At 37.6% G+C, this 26,444-nt stretch overlaps 1 protein-coding gene across 2 annotated transcripts; it reads left to right on the plus strand.

Annotated features, from left to right (window-relative positions):
- On the plus strand, window positions 1–24,478 carry fam135a (family with sequence similarity 135 member A). Of its 2 annotated transcripts, XM_041789237.1 has the most exons (21): window positions 1–247; window positions 4,815–4,944; window positions 6,944–7,023; window positions 7,890–8,029; window positions 9,624–9,694; window positions 9,813–9,986; window positions 10,148–10,274; window positions 13,048–13,201; window positions 13,696–13,773; window positions 14,161–14,210; window positions 17,203–17,361; window positions 17,525–17,598; window positions 17,745–17,899; window positions 18,022–19,969; window positions 20,072–20,232; window positions 20,327–20,418; window positions 22,029–22,126; window positions 22,361–22,512; window positions 22,627–22,737; window positions 22,826–22,939; window positions 23,342–24,478. In XM_041789237.1, exons 2-21 carry the CDS (start codon window positions 4,868–4,870, stop codon window positions 23,545–23,547), a joined length of 4,221 nt encoding a protein of 1,406 aa, XP_041645171.1. In that variant the 5' UTR covers window positions 1–247; window positions 4,815–4,867; the 3' UTR covers window positions 23,548–24,478. The 2 variants fall into 2 exon arrangements, with proteins under 2 accessions (XP_041645171.1, XP_041645172.1); XM_041789238.1 differs by lacking the exon at window positions 13,696–13,773.
- The last annotated feature ends 1,966 nt before the right edge of the window (window positions 24,479–26,444 follow it).

The following is a 26,444-nucleotide window of genomic DNA, read 5'->3' on the forward strand; positions in this document are numbered from 1 at the left end:
AGAGATTGAGCAGCAGTTAGCTGGACGGCTAGCTCACAGCCCCGTTCACAGGGATACATGGCCAGTTTAGTCAGTGTAGCGCTATCACTTAAATGGGCGTTTCTTCTATAACCTTAACCAAACCAGGAAGTAAAATAATCAACACTGCGGTGTTTTGTGTCAACTCTTCACGGTGAACGGAGGACGAAAGGGCTGCATTTGGAGCTAACGTTGGTTAGCTAGCTAATGTTAGCTTGCCAACGCAATGGTAAGTAACCGTTGGCGTTAGCTTCCCTGCGCGTTTCATGTTAGCCCCGGCGACAACTGTTCGGTGGGTGGCTAACGTTTCGCTAACTGTTACCGTAAGGAGACTGGCTATCAAATGGGACTTCTGTCGTAATGCGTATGTTATTTTATATCTTTGTCTGACTGTTCCTGACCTTTTCAGGGCCCTTACAAAAATCTTGTTTTCGTACCTTCCCACCTGTAACACTAACATTATCCTTTGCCGAGATTCTGTCACCAGATGGGCACATACGCCGCCTCTCTCTCACTCTCTTAAAAAAAATCATCAAAAGCAGTTCACTAAGTTTAATAGCTGCTTTTTATTGGTCTGTATTTGTTCCGGGGTTTAGTTGTTGCTATAAAGTTTACCGTTTTGAATGAGTAATTATATCTGTTAAGGCCTTGGTGTATATATATATATATATATATATATATATATATATATATATATATATATATTCTTAATAAGACCAACGTAAGACGCTTTAATTTTACTTTCTCCGATGGGAGTTGTCGATCTTAACCGTCTTGAAGTGTCGACTGTATTTCCTTACCACTTATCTGAAGAGTAAGTTTAGGCAAATGGTACATTTTTTGAAAATGCCATTCATTTTTCGACGTCAGGATTTTAAGAACCAAGTACTTTGTTTGACTAGTACATTTTGTATGTAGTCCTCTTTTCTACCTTAGGAACAATAAGTTTATATATTATAATTAAACTTTAAGACATAGTTCAAGAATTTCCTGAAAGGATGAAAGTTAGCTACATATATTTTCCATGGCTGGGTGATGTGGACCAAAAATAATAACTCAGTATATTTTTGCTGAATGACAGTACACGATTATATTGCTTGTATACTGATATGTATATGATACTATCTATATTTTCTCGTAAAGAAATAATTAAATCAAAGTCAACCTCGAGTCAAAACTACGTGGGCCAAATGTCATACAGGATCTTTTAACAGCCAGCTGTGCATTATAATAATGGCAAAAAATGAACTCTCAGTTTGTAAAGATAGGTAAATAAATGAGATTGCTCCTCAAATGAAACACATTGAAACATACAATTATTTCCCATGTATACTAAACATTTCTCCAAGATTATTTTGCGGTTATTATGGTCATATGGTCAGTGGATCCTATGGTAAACAATCTTATCAAGCTCTAGGCCTGGCAACCAATTTTTAATAATTCACATAATGATAAATGCTATAGTATGACCATATATCTCTTGAAAATGAATAAATATATATATATATATATATATATATATATATATATATATATATATATATATATATATATATATATATCTTAAAATTGGGCTGTGTTATTCATTTAATTTTGAAAGCAGTCAAAGTTTTGCCTGTCCCTCTTCTCATGTGTTTTTGCTTGATTGTGCATATCATTGACCATAGCTCCATTATGCCAGGCCAATTGTTAGAGATGGGCCTTAAATGCTTGGTCATATTTTTGTCTCTGTCTCTGTCCAATCCTGGCCACAGATGAGTTGCAGGATGTATAGGTTTTCAAAATAAACCCTAAACTATACAAAATGCCCTTCAAATAGTAAATAATAGTGATTGATAATCTCAATCGCAATGATGATCAAAGTCATCATGCTTATCAATCTGGCCAAAACATGTACAGTCCCAACTTAAAAAAATGACAAAACATGACAGATTTTTTTTTTAAACTGTATCCTTTCAATTGTGACTACACTAAAAAAAATAAATAATTGAAAATTGTTAATTTGTGATTCCACAAAGATAAATCCTTGTATGGTTTTGAAAATTTTGCATTATGCTTTGAAGTAGCGTTTTCCAAAGAATCATGTAGGGATGCTTTATATTATTGGTATGAAATAGGTATATCCACAGATATTAGCTGTTATCAGTATTGGCTGATTTGCTTATATTCACAGCCAATATAGAGGCTGTAAATATTGCCTGAATATGCGCAAATACATTTTTGGAATTTTAGGCAGGACTGACAGCGGAAGTATTTTCTTTGTTCATCCTCATTCCTTAAATTTCAAGGATTGAAGTTTGAATGTTTGTTCATCTTTAAATACATTCAAGTTTGTTTTAAAGAGTGAAGTCTTAATTTTGAACTGCTTTTAAATATTGGTATTTGTATCAGCATCAGTTCAAATGAATTTGAAAATAGCAGCATATCGGGTATCTACAAAAATTCAATACTGTGCGTCCTTAGGTATAAGCAGGTGTCAACTGATATCAAGCCACTGTAGCCAGCTCTTTTTGACAGATAAATGACCTCATTTGCATCAGCATTACAACTTTCTGCTTAACTGTTTATACTAACCATATTAACTGCCCAATTATAGTAAGACTACTTTTGACAGAACCTGATAAACCCGTTGCTCTGAGAACCCCTAAACTCAGTATCCAGTCCTCATTTGCTCTGTAATGTTGACATACATGTTAATTAGCCCTTTTGGGTTTGTTTTAGCTGGTTTGTTTGTAAAACAAACGCACCTACAGGGGTAACTCGGTTACTCTCTACTGTAAAGGTTATTCTTAACAATCACAGTGTTCCTCCTTCATATCCTGTTGTAGATCTTGCAGGTTGATTAAAAAGTAGGCTCCACATAAGCTGCACTCAATGCTTTTGATATGATCCAGCTTGTTATTATGAATTGTACTTGATCGCTTAGTTCACAGTTGTGCTGGATTTTCCGTGGAGCTACTTTACGTTCCTTTGGCAAAACAATGACAGAAAGGCTATTTCAGGTTAATGATGGAGGATTAAAACCTAAGTTAACCTGTAATTCTTCACATACAGCAGGCAGTTTATTCACTTAAGTATGTGAGTGCTTGTTTTTCCTGTGATTGGTGCATGATAATCGTTTTTAAACGTACTGCTTGTAGAAATACTTCTTCCAGGAAGAGACGCATATTTAGCTGTTGTGTTGTGTCCATGATCTTTTTTTTTATATCCAACTGCTTTTAAAATATTTCTTCCAGGAAGGAAGGCCCATTCAGTTATCAACAATACCTGGTACTGCTGGCATTGTTTCAGTCATTGTGTCAGCAGGGTCAAATTCAATTGTGTCTTGCATGTTTTCAGATGCATGAACATAATGACATGCTACCTCCCACTGGATAATTTATTCATTTCATACATGACTTATTCAGAGAACGTCTGCACCCTTGTAAATGCCAGTTTTCTTTTGCCCCTTCTACATGGCCCCTTCTTAAATTATGTCTAAATAAATCCTAAGCTTAAAATGTTTGCATTAATAGACACTGATGTCTGGGTTATTTCTAACACAACCAGTGGCTGATATTATATTTCAAAGTTATTTTTGAAGGGCTATTCTTAGTGTTTTCTAGTCTTACTACTGTCATAATAAAATGGGCTGTTTGAATTTTGTGCAGGGGACAGAGTGCCTCCTTCCCCAAAAATATATGTACACCTAACTGCATTTTACTTATTGTTAAACCTTATCTTGTGATTCTCTGACTGTTGTTCATGCCCTTTTTAGTCCTTGGCCTCTAAGTTTTGGAAAGCAACATTGCTAAGGTACACATCCTGGTTATTTCAGGGGATTGTAATTGGGAGAAAAGTTATGTGGCCTGTTTCACCAACAATATGTAACTTCTTTCTTAAGGTATAATGTAAAAATTCACATGAAACCCTGCATTGGCACTTAGTTAGGTGAAGATGTGTCATTGTTTGGTTGGACCAAAGAGATAAGAGATCTTATCCAGTGTAGTGAAAGAACCAAAATGTATTGTTGCAGAAATCACATTTTTAACTTCATGTGAATAATCAATGAAAAGCATTTTGAATGCAGTGTTTTTAGTGCTACCCCTTATGCCAAGTTGTCTCTGAACAGACTAAGGATCAACTTCTGCTAACTAACTTAATCTTCAAACAACTTGAAAGTGTATGCAGAAATATGACAAAACATTGTGATAACTAAAGTCTGCACTCTTAATCTACATCCATTGCAAAATAACCACAGTGACATCAGATGGTGAAATCATCAAAAGCAAAAATAGGTAATTTAACCGCATGTTGTTGTTGGACAGATGAAATGATCTCAGCTCATAGAAGACTAGCAGGAGTAAAAAAAAGTTATCATACATTTCTAAGGGATGTGATCTATCACAGAGAACACACTGCTAACACCTAACAGCTGCTAAAACTCTCTGCTTCCCCTCATCCCCCATGTAATCCCACCTTTTAAAATGATACACCATGACAACTGTATTTTATGGAGGACTTCACCTCTACTGAGAGGTAGGAGTAAGATTTAAATCTAAGTGTTAAACCCGCATTGAAACTATCTCAGCTGATGCAACACTTCCAATGTTATTGGAGCATAAGCTCCATCGTAAGTTAGGTTCCACCTAGGCAATGTCTGAACATGAACATAACTGGTGCAACCTGATGCTGGTATTGTATTGACTCTGATGTCTCCAGTTTAGATGCTTTGTTGTAACAAATTGAAGTCAAAGATTAACAATACCTGTCTTCTCCTGTCTGAAATGACTAATATGATTGCTGTTACCTTGCAGGCCAACAGGTGTATCCCAGATGATGTAAGGCACATCTGCCTGTAGAGACCAAGATGACTGAAGTCCAGGGCACAGTGGAGTTCTCTGTGGAGCTCCACAAGTTTTATAATGTGGACCTGTTTCAAAGAGGGTGAGTATTGTTTCCATTTTACTAAATTCCAAATATTCCGGGATTTCATGAATACTTTACAAAAGACATGTCTTCCCTCCTTCATGTTTACTCTCTTACGAATAAGAAAAAACATGGCATGTTCACCTGCTTTAGGAAGAGAAATAAGCAGTGATTTTGTCTTTGACTAGACTTGAGTGGGTTTGGTAACAAGCATGTGCTAGAAAGGGGCCAGGCTGTATTCCTTTGGTGTTTCAGTCCATATTTGACAGTGGATTCTTGTAAAGACCATCAGGGGCCCCAAAATTCTTACAATATGTTAAATTGTGTAGGATTTTACTGATTTTTATATTGTGATAAATGACACTTTAACTTTTTCTTTATGTCAGTTGGTTTTGCTTTTTTACATAGCTCAGCAAATAACACTGATGTCCAATTACCCAAGGCCATCTATTACAATAACTCTGTGATTCAAAAGCCACTGGGCCCTACTAGTGCTTTCAATTGACTTCAGCACTACACTAAAGCCCAAAGATTATGTTGTATTACCTTTCACTGAAGTTAAATGCCTTTTTTGTCTTTTGCATTAAGAAAACATCAGATTTCAACACTGAGTGAAATGGCCACCCTCAGTCACAAAAACCCTGGTGCACTGTTGAACATCAATCACTCTATCTTTACTTTACACCTATTTGTATCAAATTTCATCTCAAGACACTGTGCAGAAAGGCCTAAAACTTTAGTTATTTTTATCATGTAGACCTAACATTAATCCACCATGAGCAGAGCACTTGGAAACATTCAGCAAGAATACCTTTTAATGGGCAGACACTCTGAGCGCTGTAAAGGAAAGCCTCAACTGTGTGAGGCTTGCAGCAAAAGAGACAGAAAGAGACAATGTCAGAATGTTAAAAATATGTGTGCTATTTTGCTAATAAAAGCACATTTTGTTAATCAACTGATCAGAATATTAACATTTGATAAAATGAGGAGGCCTTATAATGTTCATTATAGCAGCTGAAGTCATGCAGCTCTAAGATTTAACATCTCTCCTTCTACTGGGCTTCTGACAGCGCTGTCAGCCGAAGAGTCAATCATAATGGACATCAGCCAAGGAAGGTTGTAATGTAACCGCCGTCTGGCTCAAACGTGGTTAAACCCAGACAGTGATCAGCAGAGCAGAAAGTTTTGTGGTCTGTGGTGATTCTGAGACTCGGTATCAGAAGTTTCCAGCCTGCCATGATTTCACTTCTGCATTGCTCTGTGTAAAGTGATACTGCTAAAAAGAAACAAAGGGTGGACTTACACTGTGTTTGGCTGAACTTCTCTGTGTGTGGGTGTGTGTGTGTTTGGAGGGGGGGCTCAGATTATCATTTTAAGCTCAACAGATCAAGCTCATATCTGTGTGGTACAGAACAAAAAAATGATAAAACGTGTTACTGCTTTCACTAAATGGCTTCTATGCTCTTCAAAAGCAAACAAGCTACAGCCCAGATATGCTTTTCATGAGTCACATTTTTAAATCTCTGTCCCCAACATCTGATTGTGGAACTTTGTTTTATTTTTCCTATGCATCCCTTATGTATCACCAATTAGGATTAATGTTTCCTCTGAATTACAGGTCACTGCAGTTTTTTTTCCCACTGTCCATGTTTTTTGGAAAGCTTAGGAGGAAAAATCAACAGCATAGGTGTAACAGTTGATGTCTTGAACATCTAGGAAATCCTTTTTGACAGCAGCAATATGAGGATACTTCCTTTTGCTGATATAAAGTCCTGCTCTATGCTACTAGCTCAGCGCTGCGATTAGAGCTCAGGTTCACCACACAATCGACTGCAAGAGAAAGTGCTCATTATTCATTAATGAAAGGTGTAGTGTCGTTTTACAAGTAGAGGCACTTGTCGCTGACCTGTGCGGTTTGTTTCCCTTTCACAAGTCTCTAATGATGCTTCAGACTGACCACATAGTGCTTAGTTTTCATACTTTTATTGATTTTTGTAATGTGTGTCCATATTTTCAGCTTCTACCAGATTCGTGCCAGTCTGAAAGTGCCACCTCGGGTTCCGCACAAAGTCGAGGCCAGTCTACTTCACCCAGGAGGTAAAAAACACATTTTTTTAGATTTAAGTAGTGTAAAAATATACATATGAATTTTTTTAGATTTCTGTGCTTTGGGGAGCCGAAGCCCTGCTTCTTTCCTGCAAATTCTTTGCTTATGGGTACTGAATGTTTAATTGAGTGGCCTACAGTAGGCATAGTAAAAAAAAAAACCTGCCAATTTTTGTGTTAAGGGCTGATTGTATTATAAAACAAATATAACACTAATTTAATTTAACTTATTCTTCAGTTAAACTTGCATAATTTATTGACTTTATTCTAGTTGTCAAATAATTAGCATAGTTCAGGGAAAAGAGCCACTCTAATTGAACATTTGGTCTCATTGTTTTGTTGGCAAACAGTTGACTAATCTCTTATGCCACTCCTTATTCTTAGTATTTCTCTAAGGCTTTGTGCATATGCCTCACCCCTTTGCTTAGAGACCTGCAGATCTTCTTTCAAACAGAGCACTCAATTTTCTGTTTCATGAATAAACAGGCTTAGCCACAGAGTGTGTGATTCCTATGCTTAAATGATTAATTTTCCAATCTTATAAATTTAACCTTGCTTGATAGAGTGTGTGGGAAGACAGCTATGCTTTCATCCTTCATCCAGACATAATGAAATGTACTTAGTCAGGTAGTTCTTGGTGGGGGTTGTAATGTTATCATTAACTGGAGGATGGCTTATTTACAAGTCATTTTCAATTTGAATCTGACAAATCTACAGTGTTTCACTCCATCTTAAAATTTTTAGTTTCATGTCTTATTGCATGAGTAGTGACTGTTCCTTGTCAGATCACCAAGTTGTATGTATTATGTAATAACTCAATTGTTATTTACATAGTTAATCATAGTTTCCTTTTCCAGGCTCAGATCTGGCATTTCCTGCTTCAGTCCAAGATGATGTAATCAGCAGCAAAACTTTCCAAATCCTGTACAAGAATGAGGAGGTTGTGGTCAACGATGTCCTCCTCTTCAAAGTTATGATGCTGCTTGATGAGAAAAAGGTATGTTTTGGTGCTTATGCGCATGATATGTTTTGTTTTGCCCTTGGCCTCATCCAAAATAAAGTGCATTATTGAGTATTTGCAAATCTTGGTGGCACAGTAAAGCAAAAACAAGACGATTCTGATTTTAGAACCTACTTGTTCGGGGATTCTTTCCTGTGATATGCTTGCGTGTTCTCTTGCTCCTCTGTCTCTCCCTTTTTGTCAGCTTGGACTGGCTCCAGCCCCCCAAGCCATGAAAGAATAATTAGTATAGATAATGCATGCATCTTCATTTTTGATGTGGACTCATCATTGCAAAAAAGATGTATTTTTATATTCATTTTTTAAGAATGCAGCATTATAAGCCCTGTTTGGCTTTGTTCTTGTCTGACTTGGAGCTGTGCACCAGTTCTGTGGTTGCAGCCACACCTTCAGAAGGGACTTGACTATTTATCCAATGGCACATACTTTATGCTTTAGTAACTGGGCTGTAATCTTTCAACTCTTTTCAAATGAATTTTAGAAACTGTTCTCTATTTTGAAGAAAGAGTTCTGTGATTCCATAGTAATAAAGTGATAAACAGGGAGAGTGCATGGGTACCTTTAGACATGTGTAGTTAAAGAGAGAGACAGACGGTGTGCAACAAGACAAGTTTTACCCCAGACAGGCGGAAACCATCAGGCTAAGTGTTTACACAGATGGTGATTGGAGTAATGACTGGCATAAACCACACCTCTTGTTTGGAATCAGGCGTATTACTGAAAAGGTCTAATCGGGTCAAAATCTTCTGATAGATGTATTTCCATAAGGCATTTTTATTCTCAGGCTTTTATTCCAATTATTTGTGTTGATAGCTGCTGCTTCAGGCCCTTCTGAAATAGATTCTACTTAATTTATGGTCTCAGGGTCTTAAATGAATCAGCAGTTTTACAGTCACTATCTGCAGGCTTTGCTAATTCTTATTACCAAATTATATTAACTGGTATCTGTATGTTGCTATTCTATATTGGAAGTATATTTGGGTTAAAGTATATTTTAATCCAAATTAAAAGTACATTTCATTGGCTTTCTTTGACAGTAACATATATGGCCTTCTTCCCAGTTCCTCTGCAGTTGGTTTCTAGTATGACCTTTATGGCTGTTTGCTTGGTATTAATTTTTAAATATATATATATATATATATATATATATATATATATATATATATATATAATTTTTTTTTTTTTTTTTTTTTTTTTGCTCTAGTGAGGGACAGTTGTCCACTGAAATTCATGTAAACATGAAGTGGAAGTTTGCTCCAGCCTCTCTGCAATGATCCGGAAGCACTATCCTCTCATTTATCGTGACTTAAACTGAGGCATTCTTTTATATTATCTTCAAGCAGTATACCTTTCAGGATGAATATCTTAAAATAAATTGCTCTCACCCATTTATATGAGGTCAAACTGTTTTATTTGGTCTAATGAAATTTTTTTGATAGCTTTGATTTGTTCTTGGGCAATGGATTGCAGTAACCAAAGGCTTGAAAGTATGTTAAATTGATTGGAATTGACACCTTCAAACAGAAAGAGTCTCTTGATGGCTGTAATACAGATGTCTATTCTTCACCAGGTGGAAGAGTCCCTCAATGACATGGATTTTCAGCTCTTCCTGGATTTGTATTTCACAGATGGTGATTACACGTAGGTGTTGTAACACTTTTAACTGAATGTACTCAATAAGTGTTTATGAATTTGAAATATGCGTCTCTTATGAAAAGGATGTAATGAGGTCAACTCTGTCTTTAATTATTCTTTACAGGCCAGATGATCCAAGTTCTCTGCAGAACATCAGCGGCCGCACTCTTCGTTTGCACTTTAGCCTTCAGCGAGGCATCCACCAACATGTCAATGTCATGTTTGACTACTTCCATCTGTCTGTCATCTCTGTAGCCATCCATGCCTCTCTAGTGGCATTACATCAGCCCCTTATCAGGTCAGACTGCTTACTCGACCACATCACACAACAAATGTAAAAACTACATAGCAAATGAATTTGGTACTAGTGTGACTAAAATATAGAAGCAACCTGATTTGAGTTTTGACATTAAATTCTTATGGTTGTGAACTTGATTTTTATTTCATGTGTTTACATAGTTTGCCTCGACCGGTGAAAACTACATGGCTTAACCGCAACGCTCCAGCACAGAGCAAAGATTCAGTCATCCCACCTTTGGAGAACGTGGTGTTCGGCAGCAGTTATGTCAAGCAAGTTTCACCTGATGTAAGTGAGCTATATTCATAGCATGGATTGTATCTTCTGAAATCTCAGTTGATAATTTTAAAATATTAGTTATTCAACTGAGCAGTGAAAGTAGTTTTAAAGATTCTGTATTTTTTAAGGTTCTTACAACAAAAAACTCAAAATATGCTTTGGATTTACTTTTCTTTATTTCTTTGAGTTAAAAGAACAAAAAGCCTGCCATGTATTGTGAAAGTAAGGTTGCCTGCAAGTAATACAGGTTTTGCTTATGAAATGGACATGGCTGTCTTCTTAGATTCAGCAGTCCTGCACCTCAGGTAAAACTGTGTCCTCTTCATTGCTCTTGAAGCCCAGGACTGTGTCATGCTGCTGACAGCTAGAGCTAAAGAAGAGCAAACCTAAAGACCACTGTCACATTCAGCCAGCAGGAGTAATTGGCCTCTCCTGACAGAGGAAGGTGGCCAGCCAAATCTTCCCTGAGATGCAGTAGTATGAATGAAGCAGAGTTATTCAGGCAGAGCAGAGGCAATGCCCCTCATCACTCCTTGATGCGTTTGTAATAGGCAGCATGGGAATAACAAACTATCGACTGCTATTCATTTCACTGCAGGGATCTGTGCAGAAGTGGCTGAGAAACATCGCCATGTATATGTAGATCACAAAATGACTCCCTGGAAATAACTGGCAGGTTAATTTGTTGTTATTTATAAGGCTATAGTGGTTACTGTCATAGCAGAATAATGAGGCATACAGTTTGTGGTGACACTCATTTTTGTCAACTTCTTTTAAGGGGGTTTCAACACTGTTAAAGACATTAAATACAGATACATCATGTTCCTGTTATTGTTCATAGATTTGTCTTTTGAAGTAGTTCATACAAGGTTTCTTCTCTCTCAGTGAAAACTGGATTTATTCTGATCTTCTGTGTTTCATTACATCTTTTGGTAAATTTAAGCGAGCTGTTGAATTTTTTTGTTTCCAGTTTAGCAAAATGTATCTAATAATGTCACAAGGCATATCATATTGTTTTGGTTGTTGGAAGGCAGCTAGTCTCCCCTCAAATGCTGCCAGAATTTGGTGTGGTTTTAACCTTTTAACAACTAAGCCTCAAAATGTCTGTCTGGTCTCTTTTCAACTTCTCAGCTTTCAGAAACTGTTTGAATTTTTCTGATTGCACAAACTGTCATGTAATCAAGGTAATGCAAAGTGTTCTTGCCCAAATGTGTCACCGGTTATGCTCTAGGTAAAAAGGGTTAAATGTTTCTGTAAATCTCAGATAAGATAAGCTTTGAATATCTTGGTAACAAGTTACATTTCTTGGGCAGCCTCAAATCATACTTTATATGCCAACAATGGCGGCAGTTGTCCATGTCTGTCACAATATGAATTTACCGTGAGAAACATCTTTGAAAGCTCCAGTTTTAATGAGTGTATTTTGTGTTCTGAATTGTCTGATGCAGAGGCAATACGGGTGGATTTTGTCCTGAGCCTTTGCTCATTGATTTTCTTTAATTTCTACCCCCAGATAAATTACTGAACCATTATTTTCTTTATAGTATTGTTCTGTTGGCTTGCCTTGGTTGACAAGTGTTAAAATTCTCATTCTGTTAATAAAAAATGTCTTTAATTTACTTGATGGCCATACTAGGGGTTGATAGATTGGTTTTCAGAGCAGATACAGATTACTGGAAGTTTATGAGACCAATGACTAATGTTTGAAATTGATATGCATTTAAGATGACAAACAAAATGTACTCAACATGACAAAAGTAAATAATAAGTTAAGGTAAACAAAAATTAACTAGTACTGCACAGCAGGTAATTATGTGTGATTGGAATTATACTGGACAATATTGCTATTTGTGATATGATACATAAATGGTATTATGAGTCTACTTGCTTGGTTATCAAGGAAATGCAGAGAGTAATGATATTTTTGGAGTGTTTCTCAACTCAAAACATACACATATTAAATAGCATAGAAATACAAAACCTGATTTTTTTACAGTACTGATTTAAGAATAACTTGATATTTTAAAATAAGAGTTTAGAAAGGTATATCTACTTTTTTTTCAAGTGCAATAGTAGCACTTTGATCATCTGAGAGGCCTTTCTGTTGGTATTTTGTAAACCTTTCAAGTACTACTTTATATGAAAAATAAATTCAGCCTTTGCTTTTCTGTAATGGTGCAACCTAACATTGCAATTGAGATTACATTAATTGTGTAGCACTACAGTTAACAATTTAGCCCAAAGCAACACTGTAGCAGGAAAACAGGAAGTGATACCTTACCCTTGCTGTGTCAATGGCACCCACCCATACTTTGATGGTGCTTAGCCTATCAGGTATTGTTGTGGGCAAACATTAGATGAGACCTCAAAGAGAGAAAACAGCCAAATGGGAACACACAACTCATAGTGAAGCAAAGGTAGTGCACTTTTTGATTCATTAATTTTATCAGCTATTGGTAATATGACATGCCAATGCGGTTAATCAGCACAAAAGTCAGCCTTTATAGGCCTTTATTATTAGCCAGGCTGTAATCAGTTGACCCCAAGGCTATACAGTAACAAAAATAGTGTAACACAATAAATGTCTGTGACCACTTACTTATAGAATTTTATGCTTTTTATAAAAAAAAAAAAAGTGTTTATTTGAAAAAATAAATCAAATTGGAAATTTAGTTAGACGCATTTTTTGCATCTAATGGTTTATATGCTGAAAATGTAAAGAATAGGGTTAATGATGTTTTAAGCACTAAAGCCTTTTCTCTGTGTCCTTCGTCATCCTCAGGGCAGGACGTTCTTGGTTTCTGACCACTGTCTGCAGCATGCCTTCAGTCTCCACCATAGCCTTTGCTCAAACATCCTGCAAGCCTACAAAGGCCTCTTTGATTACTTCACCTCTATTACCAAGGACCTGCCCTCCTCCCATCGTATGGAACTAGGTAAACTTCACTGCAGTGCATATCGGCTCATGCCAGACATATCCATATATGATTCTGCCCCTTTTTTTAAAAAACACAAGCATTAAGAATGAATCAAGGTCATGCAGTGATATACCGTCTGATTCATTTTTTGTTTTTCAGTGTTGTTGTTTGTGGCAAATCTGTTTTGTTTTCATATCATTTTACTTGATCCCTACATGTTAAGCTACTCTCCCTTTTAAACAGACCTCACAGCCAGCTACCTGCTCAATTTATCTGCCAGTCTAACTGTAATTTACTTATCTTAGGTCATTAAAGTTACTGAATCATGTCATCAACAAGTAGTCTTTTCAACAGTACACTAAGGCTACATTTTAACAGCTCCTAAACACAACTCATCTCTGTAACTATTCCTGACTAAACTTTTTCCACACAAATGGAAACATTTTAACCCATTCCAACGGAAAAATAATTTTTAAAAAAGTTAAACATGCCTATATGTGCAATTTTACTAGCCAAGCCCAGCATGCAAGTCCTATATGAGAGAGTACTCAGAAGACCCTATCCCAGAAGTCAAAGGCACGTCTACATAGGTATGTCCCGACCCTTCCAGTACCTCAAATAAACCTGCCTTTCTCTCCGTTTTCCTCTTCACTGCAGCTTCCTTCTACTAGAAAACACCATGTCCTCTCTATGTCCACTCTGCTGGGACAAGTGCTGTCATTTTACTTTTTCAGTACTGTCAAAATTCTCAGTCTGCCTTCCTGTCTTTATAACCAGATCTTGGTCAAAGTCGACTGCAGGCTGACTTTGGTTATTTCATTCACGAAGTACTTTCTAACACCAGTGTTGTCTAACACCCTTTCTTTATTCAGCCTGTGTTAAGGTTTCTTCTGTAAACTTCTATTTAATCAAAAACATCCGTTGTGGAAGTAATTATAATTATTAATATTAGTAATACTGTTTTTCTTCCTCCTTAGAACAACTTGACTTAGAGGCCCGTCTGGCTGATTTATGTGACCAAGTCAAGGTGAGACTGATTGAGTGCTGCTTTCTTTTTTCTGTCATTTTTTGATAATTTTCCATGAGTGAGCAATGGGTGCAGATATTTTTAGGAAGTCTGGCACATCATCAAAATGGTGCTTAGTTATAGAGCAGGATGAGTCAACAGGTTAGTGGTTAATGAAAAACCTTTGTAGCATGTATGTGTCTGTATGACTAGGGGGCATGGGCATGTTTTAATGGAAGTATGCACTCATGCTGACTATAGCTATGAATCATGAAAGTACTTGAAAGATTTGTCAAGGTGTGTTTGAGTACAACAGTAATCTCTGATACAAGCAGTTGATTGTTGAGCAGTCGGTTTGTGTAGAAAGCAAATGAACCAAGCTGTACCAGCCTGAAGTCCACCAAAAATACCCAGGACTTTAGCCACAGGAACTACTTTCAAGGGATTAGATTTCATCCATCCTTTTGTTTCTTTTTTCATGTTGTTGATTGATTTGTACATATATGCAAACAATTAGTCTTCCATTCAACAGTTGCTTTTTAAGAGCAAGCAAAGAGCAACATACAAACTGTCAGACCCCCTCTACAACCTCCCACATACCCCGTCAGACTTGAAGGAAAGGTACAGAATTAAAAACAGTAAATTAAACACAGAAAATGGCACTAATGGGGTACGCAGTCTGAAATGAAATGGCATGCTTTGCAGTTAACATATAAAAGACAGGGACTGCATGTGTTTTCAAATGTGTTTGTAGTACCAGACAGAGTCACCTTAAACTTTCCCACTTTAAGAATAAAGTACCTCTTGAATACAACTTGCATTGGTGGATTAAACTGAGGATTTCCATTTGTACAGTATCAATCTCCTGGACAATAAAGTTTTGAATATTATCAAGTCCTTATTAGCTGAGGGAATATTAAGCAATACTGGTAACACACCAGACAGTGCAGCAAAAGCATTAGGGACAATGTATGTTAAAGATTTCAGACTAGAATCTGTTCAAGGAGCGACAACACAGCTATTTATTTTCTATTTTTCTTTATTTCAGCTGATGTCTGAAGGTCTGAATATAAGCAAATTAAATCTGCTGACATGTGAGATAGTCTTCTATATGCTACAAGTACTCTGCCAACCAGAAATGTGCAACTTTATTTAGATCCTAATCTTTGCAGTGGAAACATTCAGAATACCTTCTTTAGCACCCAGTCTCGGGTGATGAGTTCCTGTAAACAGTAGTATGCAAAGAGGATCTGTTGGTGTGTGTAAAACAAGCAAATTTTTTAAGCAGACTGTAAAATGCTACTTTACAGTTGGTAGATTTGCATTGGAAAAATAGTCTTTGAAAGTGTTCATGATTGTGTCGGTGAGATAGTCTTTGGTGGTCAGGTCCTTGAGTCCTTAGGGGTTGGCCTTCTTTAGATTAGGAATGATGGAGAGTGTTTTCAAGAGCTGTTGAATAACATGGGTTTCTGTAGATGATAGTCAGGATGGCACATTATGCAGGTCAAGTGCCTCTTTTGTGTTTTAGAGTATTGCACTTTGTTTCCCAGTTTAGTATTTCATACCAAATATTTAATAACAAAAGGTCAAACAGACACAGGAAGGGAAATATAAGGGCTTATTTGTTTGGAGACTTTATATGGAATTGAAGAAGGTTTGCATGACCAATCAGACTGATGATTGAAATCATAGCTTTAACATAGTCATCAATCAACTTTTAGGGCCTGCTGAATATTTCTGGTCAATTAATAGTTAAAGATAATAAACAAATAAGGGTGATAATTGAATAAAGCAATCTTTATGGGTAATTTGGCCACCTCTATCTGGGTGAAAAACATTCTGTCAAAATTAATGGCAGTAAATGGGAAGACTGATTCTTTAGGGATTAAAAGCCTTTAAATACAGAAACCTTTCATTTTAACGATTACAGTGAGCCCAAATCCACTGGACAATGAGTTAAACATAAAAAGTATGACTCTCTTGAATAAAGATTGGCATCATAACATTAAAAAAATAAACAAAGTTATAGGTCAGGGGTCATCAACTACATTTGTACAAGGGGTTTGTCTTGACAGGTGCTTCGGGTGCCAAACTTTCAAATTAAATAAAATAAGATAACATTGTGGTTCAATAATATATTGTATTTGTATTTCTTTCAAAACTGAAGTTATTTTTAAGCATTGACAGTGAGATGAGTCCCTATCGCCTATGGGCAATCAGAAGTAATTAGCTACATATTTCTAGGACTGCCATGTTGTCTATCATTGGGTCAGATTTCTATTAACAGCCAGCCACACAATGTCCCTGTGTACATAGGAAATTACTATAAGAAATAAACTACCTTTTCGAAAAACAATAGAGATAAGAGGGCACCTTAAATAAAGTAACGTTAAAAAAAAAACTAAACATCATTTTGTTGGCAATAAACATTTTACTTTAAGTGGTTGTTACTGTAAATCTTCTTTTCCTGAGCATGAAACCTGCCATCTATTATTTTATTTATGTATTTTCTTAACAGCGTAAACTACATCGATATAGATATAGAACTGTATCAATATCTTTAAAAAAACCTTGATATATTGCCTAGCCTTAAATTCCCAATTTAGTTCAATTCAGTTTAACTCTATTTATATAGCACGTTTAAAACAACCAGCATTGACCAAAGTGCTTCACGATATAAAAGCAAAACATGAAACAAGAATGCATCACTATAAAACAGTAAAGTCAATCTAAATAGAACTTCATAAAATAATGATAAAAGTAATTGCAAAATATAAAATCTGTTGGGATAAAGTAATCGAATCTTGAATTGAAAGCCAAAAAGAAGAGATGAGTTTTCAGCAATGATTTAAAATGCCCCATTGTCTTTTCTTCTTTAGAGCTCTGTGATGATTAAAACTTAAGTGTCTAAATTAGCCCTCTTGACTGCTTCTTGCAACTCTTAGTAATGCAGATGCAAGGAAATTATGCACTCTTGAGCCCTCTGGTGGATAACTTGTGTCCCTACTTCTAGCAAAAAGCCGAGTCCCCCGATGAACTGGCAGAAATGGTCAACATGAACCTGGCTCAGCTCTGCTCCCTGCTAATGGCATTGTGGGGACAGTTCCTGGAGGTTGTGTCACTGCAAGAGCATGTTGCTGCCCTGTTAGCCATGGAGCACCACACACTAAGAGTAAGACCCAGCTTTTTTAAATCAGCTGCATAACTGAGAACTGACAAGTCACTTTGAATGGCCATAATGCTTCATTGTGATTCTATAAAGATCCAAAACTATACATATCATTCTTAACAATTTGTTGAATTTGAAGTGTGACTTTTAATGCACTGTATTGCAGGTAAGACGGTTTGCCGAGGCTTTCTTTTGTCTTGAACATCCCAGACAATCTGCACTGGCCTATCAGGAGCTACAGTAAGTTGCAGCAGCAAGTTCATCTTGATTGTGAAATACAGTGTTGCTCTTATCAGGCATTTACAGGTACCAGCTTGTCTGAAACACTAAACTCCAGGTACTGACTCTTACTTCTTTCCTCCTCCTCCCCCTCCTCCTCCTCTCAGTGCTCACAGTCACCAGCAGATGACTAATGCTATCAAAAGCTCCAGCTACTTCCTGTCGTTGCCTCCTCTTCCAGTGGAATGTGCAGACCTTGATGGTGATGTGAGCTCACTGCCGATCATCTTCGAGGATAGATACCTGGACTCCATCACTGAAGGTAAATAAAACAGTATCATCATTAAAATCAACATAGAGCCGGGAAGATTTTTTGCAGAATTTTGAAACCACTTATGTCTGCTTTTTCCCTCTTTTTATTTAAAACCTGGTTTGATGCTGAAGATCGAGATGGTCCCTGGCTGGGTGTGCAAAATACAAGGACTGGCTCAGTGTCCAGCAAATCAGACAAGCCTAACTCCAAGGACTGCAGCGCAGGAGCCAGCCCAGTTCCGGAGTCTCGATGTGCTGCTGTGGATAACACCTGGCCAGAAAGCTATGATCCGCCACCTAAGTCTAAAGGAAAGTCAGTCAAACTGAAGAAAAATTCAAAGACCGAAAACTCCAAGAAGTTGATTCGACAAGGCTCAAAAGACTCTGTGGTTCTGGTAGGTTATAAGAACCTCAAAGCTCCCTTTAGTGACACTAGCACAAAGTACAAAGAAGGGGAGGCTCCTCTCAGCCAGGAAGAACAAGAAACCATGCAGGCAGACCCTATTTATTTAAGGACTAATGCCAGTTCTGTTGTTGACTCTGGTGCCACATCACGCTCTGGAAACAGTACTGTTGATTCTGTTACAGATGACAGTGGAATTACTGCTGCTCTTCAAAAAGGTTTTTTCAAAAATCCAACAAAGTTGGACGGACAGAATAATCCTCAGGCAGGTACTGGGGCTATTGCTACATGCAACCAACCACTTCAAAAAGACAAACAAGTTGACCACAGTGGCAGAAAGCCACCACAGTGGTCCTCTGGACCGAAGCAGATTGAGGTGAAACCAAGTAACAAAGACCCATACCAAGGAGACAAAGTAACAGTTCTTTTACCTTGTCGGACTGATGGAGCTCTCAGTCGTAATGTCCCTGAGATCACCCAGTCAGATCTTTGTGATTCAAAACAGTCCATGTTTGACTCCGTGTTCGAAAGGCCAAGTAAAGAAGCTGCACAGCAAAGTCAGTCCTGTTTAATGTCAGTAAAGGTAAAGAGTGATTGTATCAGGCTGCCGGATGGAGCAGTCCCTAGTGCCTCGTCTCGCCTTTCAGATTCAGGAATTGATAGCGAATCCAGCTCCTTTGCCACTCAGTTTGCTGCAGGACTGCCCACCAGTGCAGGGCCAAGTAATACTGAATCTGGTGTCGCTGTCACACAGCCAACAGAAAGGCCTCTTTTGAGTCCCGCAACACGGCCTGTCCAGCATAGTTCAGTGCAGAAGCCTGGTGGGGCTACAGACACTCTTTACCCAGAAAATACTAGTGCTGTGAGTGGAGTGCAGTCCTCTCTCACTTCTATTAATTCTTTGCCTTCTGATGACGAGGGAGAAGGATCTTCTAGAGGCTCCAGTGGAGCTGAAGTCAGAGGTAGGAAGTCCAGTGTCTTGGTGCAGGAGCAGAGTGTTGTCTTCTCTGAGGATATCACAAACAGACCAGCCATTGATGTGACCTGCAACCCAGACTCTGTTTTAGGTGATTCCAAACTTGGAAAACCTCCCTGTAACTTTGAAACAGACACCAATTTATTAGGTGTTTCTGATCTTGCACAGGAGGGGGCAGCTAGTTCTGGGGCCAGTAAAGAATCCCGTAGTGAAACCAACACGGCGTGCCCCTCCAGTAATTCTGGCACTAGTAGCACTGACCTAGTAAAACGGGGGATGGTAGAGAACTACTTTGGCTCGTGTTCTAGCACTGATGTGTCTGAGATCAGTCCTGTAGAAACCTCTGCTATCACTCTGGGAATCCAGACGGCAGAAGGGCAGGGTGAGGAGGATGAGGAAGAGACAGAGCACGAGATGATCGAGAACGGTTACTACGAGGAAGGCGATGGCTATGCTTTTGTGAATGGTGTAGCTGATGAGGAGCAAACAGGGGCTGATGCAGCTTCTCATGAGACAAGTCTTCTCTTTGAACATCTTGGCATTGGTTACCACCATGAAACAAAAGATTTATCAAAAGCTCCCATCTGCTCCAATCAAGCCTCTTGCAGTGTTGGGTATAGTTTGGGAAGACCTCCTTGTCCCTCCTCCTTTACCTTCAACCTGCGGTGGTATGAATGTGCACCCACATCACAAATGAAAGCGTGAGTCATCTTTTACAGTCCCTTTTAATGTTGAAGTTGCAGCTATTTATCCTGACTCACACCTTATAAATTCATTTTATTATCTATTTATTCCTAACATAGGTTCATTAAGGCCAAGGAAGAAATGAAGCAGCTGAAGCTACCTGGCTTCTTGTACAGCGAAGTACCTGAGCTGGCATCTGCTGTGCCATACTTCAGCTTGGAGGAAGATGAAAGCTGCGATGAAGGCATCCATCTAATAGTCTGTGTCCATGGCCTGGACGGTAGGAAACCCTCAGCTCTAGAGTACACATGTTCTTGTTTTTCATAAAAAAAAAAAAAACAAAGTGATGGTTTACTTTTACCATTTTGCTGCAGGTAACAGTGCAGACCTGAGGCTTGTGAAGACTTACCTGGAGCTTGGACTGCCCGGTGCTCGTATAGACTTTCTCATGTCTGAGAGGAACCAGGTAAGAGGACTGGCAGAATTCCACTCCTGTCTCCACCAAGAGAGGGTTTCAGTGTGACTCTTTGCTCTTGTTTAATAAAGAAATTTGGAGCAGTTCTGATAAAACTACTGCTTTTCTACAGCTGCTTTTGAGCCAAATGCTTCAGCAGTAATAGCCACCACCTATTGTATACAGTGGCTTACCATATAACTCAACCCACCTGTAACAATTCCAAACTCATTCCGAGGCAGGTTGGGAGAGAAGCGAACACATCTTTTTTGTCATGGAAAAACTTTCACTTTTGCACTGTGCTCTTGTTTTAATAAAGACATGTGGCCCAGTTCTAATAAAACTGCTGCTATACTTAAGCTAAATTTGAGTCAACTGCTCCACCATTGTATTGATGGACTCACTGTACAACAATGACCCCAGCTGGTCAGAACTTTATCATTACCTCCGCCAAGGAGGTTATGTGATCGGCAGGGTTTGTTAGTTTGTTTGTTAGTTTGTTTGCAACATAACTCAAAAAGTTATGGATGGATTTTCAGGAAATTTTCAGGAAATGTCAGAAATGGCATAAGGAAGAACCGATGAGATTTTGGGAGTGATCTGGATCACCGTCTGGATCCAGGAATTTTTTAAAGGATTCTTTACTATTGGGAGATAGGGTTAATGGCGGAGGTCTGAGCTCTCCGAGTGCTTTTCTAGTTTCTCTCTAGTTTTCGGATTTTCGGAAATCCTTATTTCACCAACTAGTCCCTCTTTAAATGTGTGAATTACATTAATATCCATATTCAGATATAACTTTCAGCTTGTATCAACATTTAACTGGATGCCTGATGAAAAAAGATGAAGCTGTACTTATTAAAATGAGAATTTATTCCTTTCAAAACAACCACTAAGTCATTTTAGTAACCCTTTGGGAGAAACGTGTTTTTGCATCCACTATAGACAGTTTAATGTGTAGTAAATAGGCCATAGAGAATGAGTGTCTGATTTCAGACAGCCATAGAGTTCATCTTAACTAGTTGCGCATAATATTCAAACTGACTGAAATATTGTTATAGATATCTCTCTTGAACTTGATGACACCAATCAGAAAAGGTGTTTTTTAAAGCAGTTTGTTATGGTGCATCTGTTATAAAGGGGGCTTCAGCCTGAAAATAATGTGAACCCTTAATCCAGAAACATTAATAAATGTTGAGTAGTGAAATGGTCAATAACATGAGGTAATATAATTGTATTCTATTGTTGGATGGCTGAAATAATTTCTGCTCATTGAACATGAAAGCACAGATGTAATCTATCATAGAGAACACACTATCCACACCAAATAGCTTGTGAAAGCCTCTGGACCTCATCATCCTCTGACTTATCCCACATTTCAAAACAACACACCAAGTTCTTCGTATTTTAGAGATGACGTTACTCCCACTTGGAGAGAGGTGTTAGTTTGAAGTTGTAACTTAAACCCAAGTTGGAGCTATCTCAGCTGGTGCAGCATGCTGAATGTTAGTGGAGTGTAAAAAAAATCTTAAGAGCTCCACATTCAAATTTGTCTCAATTTGAATGCACACAAAGCTGATGTGATCCAGTGCTGCTCTTTTCTAAAATTTTCTCTTCGTCCACAGAATGACACTTTTGCTGACTTTGAGTCGATGACCGACAGATTGCTGGATGAAATAGTCCAGTACATTCAGATATACAACCTCACAGTGTCAAAGATCAGGTAAAAGTTTTTTCTTCTGACTAAATGAGTTCTTGGAAAACTTTTGACAAAAGTTTAGAAAATGCATCACCCAATTTTAGCATCCACTTCCATTGTTGCATACTAAAGTCAACTTTGACAATCAGATTTCCAGAGAAAAAAACATTTTTTAAATTAAACTAATGTTGAATGGGTTAAGATGTATGTGCACTTTGTTTTGGGTCTTTTCATTGTCCAGGTGTTTGTCTTTTGCAGCTTTGTAGGTCATTCCTTGGGGAACCTTATAGTTCGCTCAGTGTTAACTCGGCCAAGGTTTAAATGTTACCTGAGCAGATTGCACACGTTCCTCTCCCTCTCTGGACCTCACCTGGGCACGCTGTACAACAGCTCTGCTCTTGTTAACACAGGTGACATTTTCAACTGAAGATGGAAAATATTGACTGTACTTTTGTAATGCTTGTTGTTTTTTTACTTGGCTGTTGTGGTAATGTGTGTTGAACAAATTAACTTGTTTTTCCTAGGCCTGTGGTTTATGCAGAAGTGGAAAAAGTCAGGGTCACTCCTGCAACTGACGTGCCGCGATCACTCAGATCCTCGCCAAACTTTCCTCTACAAGCTCAGCAAGAAATCTGGTTAGTTTTGTGTTTTCAAAAAATGTGACATTCACTTGTGAAATATAGTGTCATGAAGACAATTAATGCTTTGATTTGGCTTTTTAAGGTCTTCAGTTTTTCAAGAATGTGGTGCTCGTGGGGTCACTGCAGGACCGCTATGTCCCCTATCATTCTGCCAGAATAGAAATGTGCAAAACTGCATTAAAAGACAAACAAACAGGTAAGTAGAAGAAGGATCTCCAATTAAGATACATTTGATGAAGCGAGGAGTACCATGCCATTTGGTCCTTTACATCCCACTGAATTCTGTTTCTTTTTAGAATTTGATTTCTTTTGTCTTGATTATATTTGCACTTATTACAACAACATTTTTATCACTTCATTCAGGAGTAAACAAGGATGCTCTTTGTTCTAGTCTATTTTCATTTACCTTAGACCACTTCTACCTATCTTAGCTTTAATACAAGAGAAACAAAGCAGAGGGTACTAAATTTTGGTACTAAATTGGTACTAAACTGTACTCTTGGCCATTATGTAATCCTACACAATGGAGTTTTTAAACTTATACACCACTGAACAGATTAAACCACGCCCTGACCAGCCTGTTTCCCTGTTTTATTAGGTCCTGTGTATGCTGAGATGATTGAGAACCTGCTGCTGCCAGTACTTCAGAACAAAGACTGTAATTTAGTGCGATATGATGTCATTCATGCTCTACCCAACACAGCCAACTCCCTCATAGGCCGGGCCGCCCACATCGCTGTCCTTGATTCTGAGATCTTCCTGGAGAAGTTCTTCCTCGTTGCAGGCCTCAAGTTCTTTCAGTAGAACGAGCGCAGAATCAAACACGCGGCTGGAGGAGAGGGATGTGGAGCTAATACCTCACTGCATCTAAACCTTATTCTGATTATGGTGTCTGAGTTGTCCCTTGCTTTTCTAGATAAACTTATCCTCTTTTTAAAAAGTAATGAGCAAAATCCCAATTTGTTCTATGTTTGAATCTTGGTGAATATGGAGATTGCCAGTTTTATTTTTCTACAGCCATCTTTAAAATGTTTGTTTTTGTTTGGGAAATGATTTCCCCCACCTTATGCTCTACTTTCAGTGTTATTTATGTGTTATGTTTTCACTTTTAATGATTTTCCTCCAAGTTAATGATTTCATTTTAGATGCTGAACTGGAAATGTAGCTGCTACAAAAATGAAACGGTTGTTTTGGTGAGCTGGCCCAAGTCAAGTCTGCACATACTGTCCTCACCATTGCAAATGTTTTCCCACCAGTTCAAAGAGACACTGCATTGATTTGCACCACAACTACATTTTACAAGGTTTTGTACTGTAAATGGTCATTTGTACAACTTACTTTTTTATCAACAATTTTCCATCATTTTTAAAGGCAAAGATTGCATTTGAAATAGGGTTGTTGCTCGGACTTTGCAGCCTTGGCTTTGGTCTTTTATGCTGTTCCCTACCATTGCATCATTGTGCACAGCATATGCCCAGCCTGGTGTTGGGAGAACAAAGCTTTGCTACAACATAACTACATTTTATTACAGGGGTTTTAAGCTATGATCATGATTTAGAAAAAGCACATGTTGGTAACATGAACTTGTTTTATTGAAAGTATTTGGTCGGTATCTTTGGTGATTATTTAAGTGTTAAAACTGGAAAGTATTGCTTGGAATTAAAAAAAAATGTTTCTTGGAAAATTGTTTATATATCATCATACTCTACCATTAAATATGCATATTATAAACTTCTTTAAATGATGTTTATTCACTTGATTCAGTTTTTTGTTGTGTTACGTGAGACTTGGTAGTAGATCTGTTCATTTCACAATCCAGCCTAGAATTACAGACAGTGGTGGATGACTTCTTACTTGATTATCTTTTTTATTTTATAATATCTTTAGCTGAAACAATCAAAAGAATTTCTATTATTTTACATTATGTGTTTATACAATGACATGTTAGCCCTGCAGATGGCAGTGTCATCACAGAGAGGCTTTCTGTTTTAGCTTTTAAGTTATTGTAAAAAATGTTAAAAGGTCACACTTTTTTATTATGAAGTGTTACAAGTTTTACTTCCACACAACGGCATGGTTTGATCCCATTCCAAGATTATTATTGATCTCTGAAACATTTGATACTCACCCACAGAAATATTGTGTTTTACCCTGACAAAGTTAAAAAGCCACTCTACTCCAAACCAATAAGACTGTTTTCTGCCATGGCAGCATTTTTCAAAGGGAATCTTCCTTTCGACTGACAAAAACAAATACTGGATCTACAAAGAGTTATTTGGAGTTATTTGTGTAGTGTATGCTGGCACAATTCTCCCTACAAAGCTGTAAATAATTTACAGTTTTAGTTTACATTAAAACAGAAATACAAGGGAAAATATAAAATTAAGGAGCAATAGTCCATTTATCTGTGTGTGGAAAAAGTTTGTGAAATCTACCAAATTATGAGCCAGTTAGAGTCCATATTGAAAGATTCATGAGGGATGAAATAAAAACTCTAGTTTGCCAAATAATGCAATAATGTTGTTGATTTTTTTCAACCAGACAATTGAAGTCAGTGATGTGTCATTCATAAACAAGTCAGTTTTAAGAGCCAGCTCTTCTATGTGAGGGACCAATCTTGTTGATCTTGTTTCAGAGCCCTTTTTTAAAGTCCATTTTTGTTAGTTGATGGACAGAAAGGCCAATGTTTTCGCAACACCACTCCACTTTAAGCACACTGTGCTCTAAGGATTCGTGTTTGTTGGTATATCAATGTTTTATATCAAGGAAGTCCTACTGTCCAGCCATTGAGCTGATTTTATCTTAGTCTGTCAGACATTTAAAAGAGATGTAAAATTTTGGAAAGTGATAATGTGAGATTTTGATGAATAAAAATTAGAACATTTTGGGTAAAACACCATTGATCAAAAACATTACCAAATTTGGCTTATTGGATTAGAGTCACTGTATTACCAAACCTGGAGCTGTTTGGGAGCTTATATAGATGGCTCTTGTTGCTGAGGCTGAGCCAAAATGTTCCTGATCACTAAAAAGAGCTATTTTTCCATCACTATTAAAACGGCAGAATCTCAAATCCATGAAGGTACTATCATCTGCTTGATAATACATTAACAAAGGAAAGTTAACTCTACAGATCCGTGAAACAAAATGACGAATCAGCGTGTTCTGTGCATTATTTCTCCACCGCGAGCACCCACAAAGAAAGAAAAATGCTCTGTTAGAAATCACAATATTTACTATGTTCCGCTTGAGCTGTGCGCGCCCTGGCGTGAATGAAACTCCTGGCTGAACTGCTTGGCACAATTTCAACAATATAAGAATTTTAAATGACACTTGATATGCAAATAACCATAACGCATTTCCAGGAAAGCGCCCCGATGGTCTTAATCGCTGACAGGAAAAATCCAGGATCCAAACAACTTTGGTCGGTTCTCAGTCTAATTAGCAATGGATCACTTAATCAGTGCAAAGGGAGGGGGATTTCTTTAACGTCTGAATAGACCCATTTCTATAAGAATACTGCTTGAGAGATCAACATTTTTCTACATATTTAATATATGTACATGGGATATAAATGTGTTTTTAGTGAACATGTCTTGAAAGCAGTCAGACTTTTCACTAAAATAATTTAACACCCCCCCCGATTATCAGAAATGGTATGGACCAATCATTCGGTCTCCGCCGTAGTTGAAGAAGTTACA

This window comes from Cheilinus undulatus, linkage group 6, assembly GCF_018320785.1.
Source record: "Cheilinus undulatus linkage group 6, ASM1832078v1, whole genome shotgun sequence".
NCBI classification, from domain to species: Eukaryota; Metazoa; Chordata; class Actinopteri; order Labriformes; family Labridae; genus Cheilinus; species Cheilinus undulatus.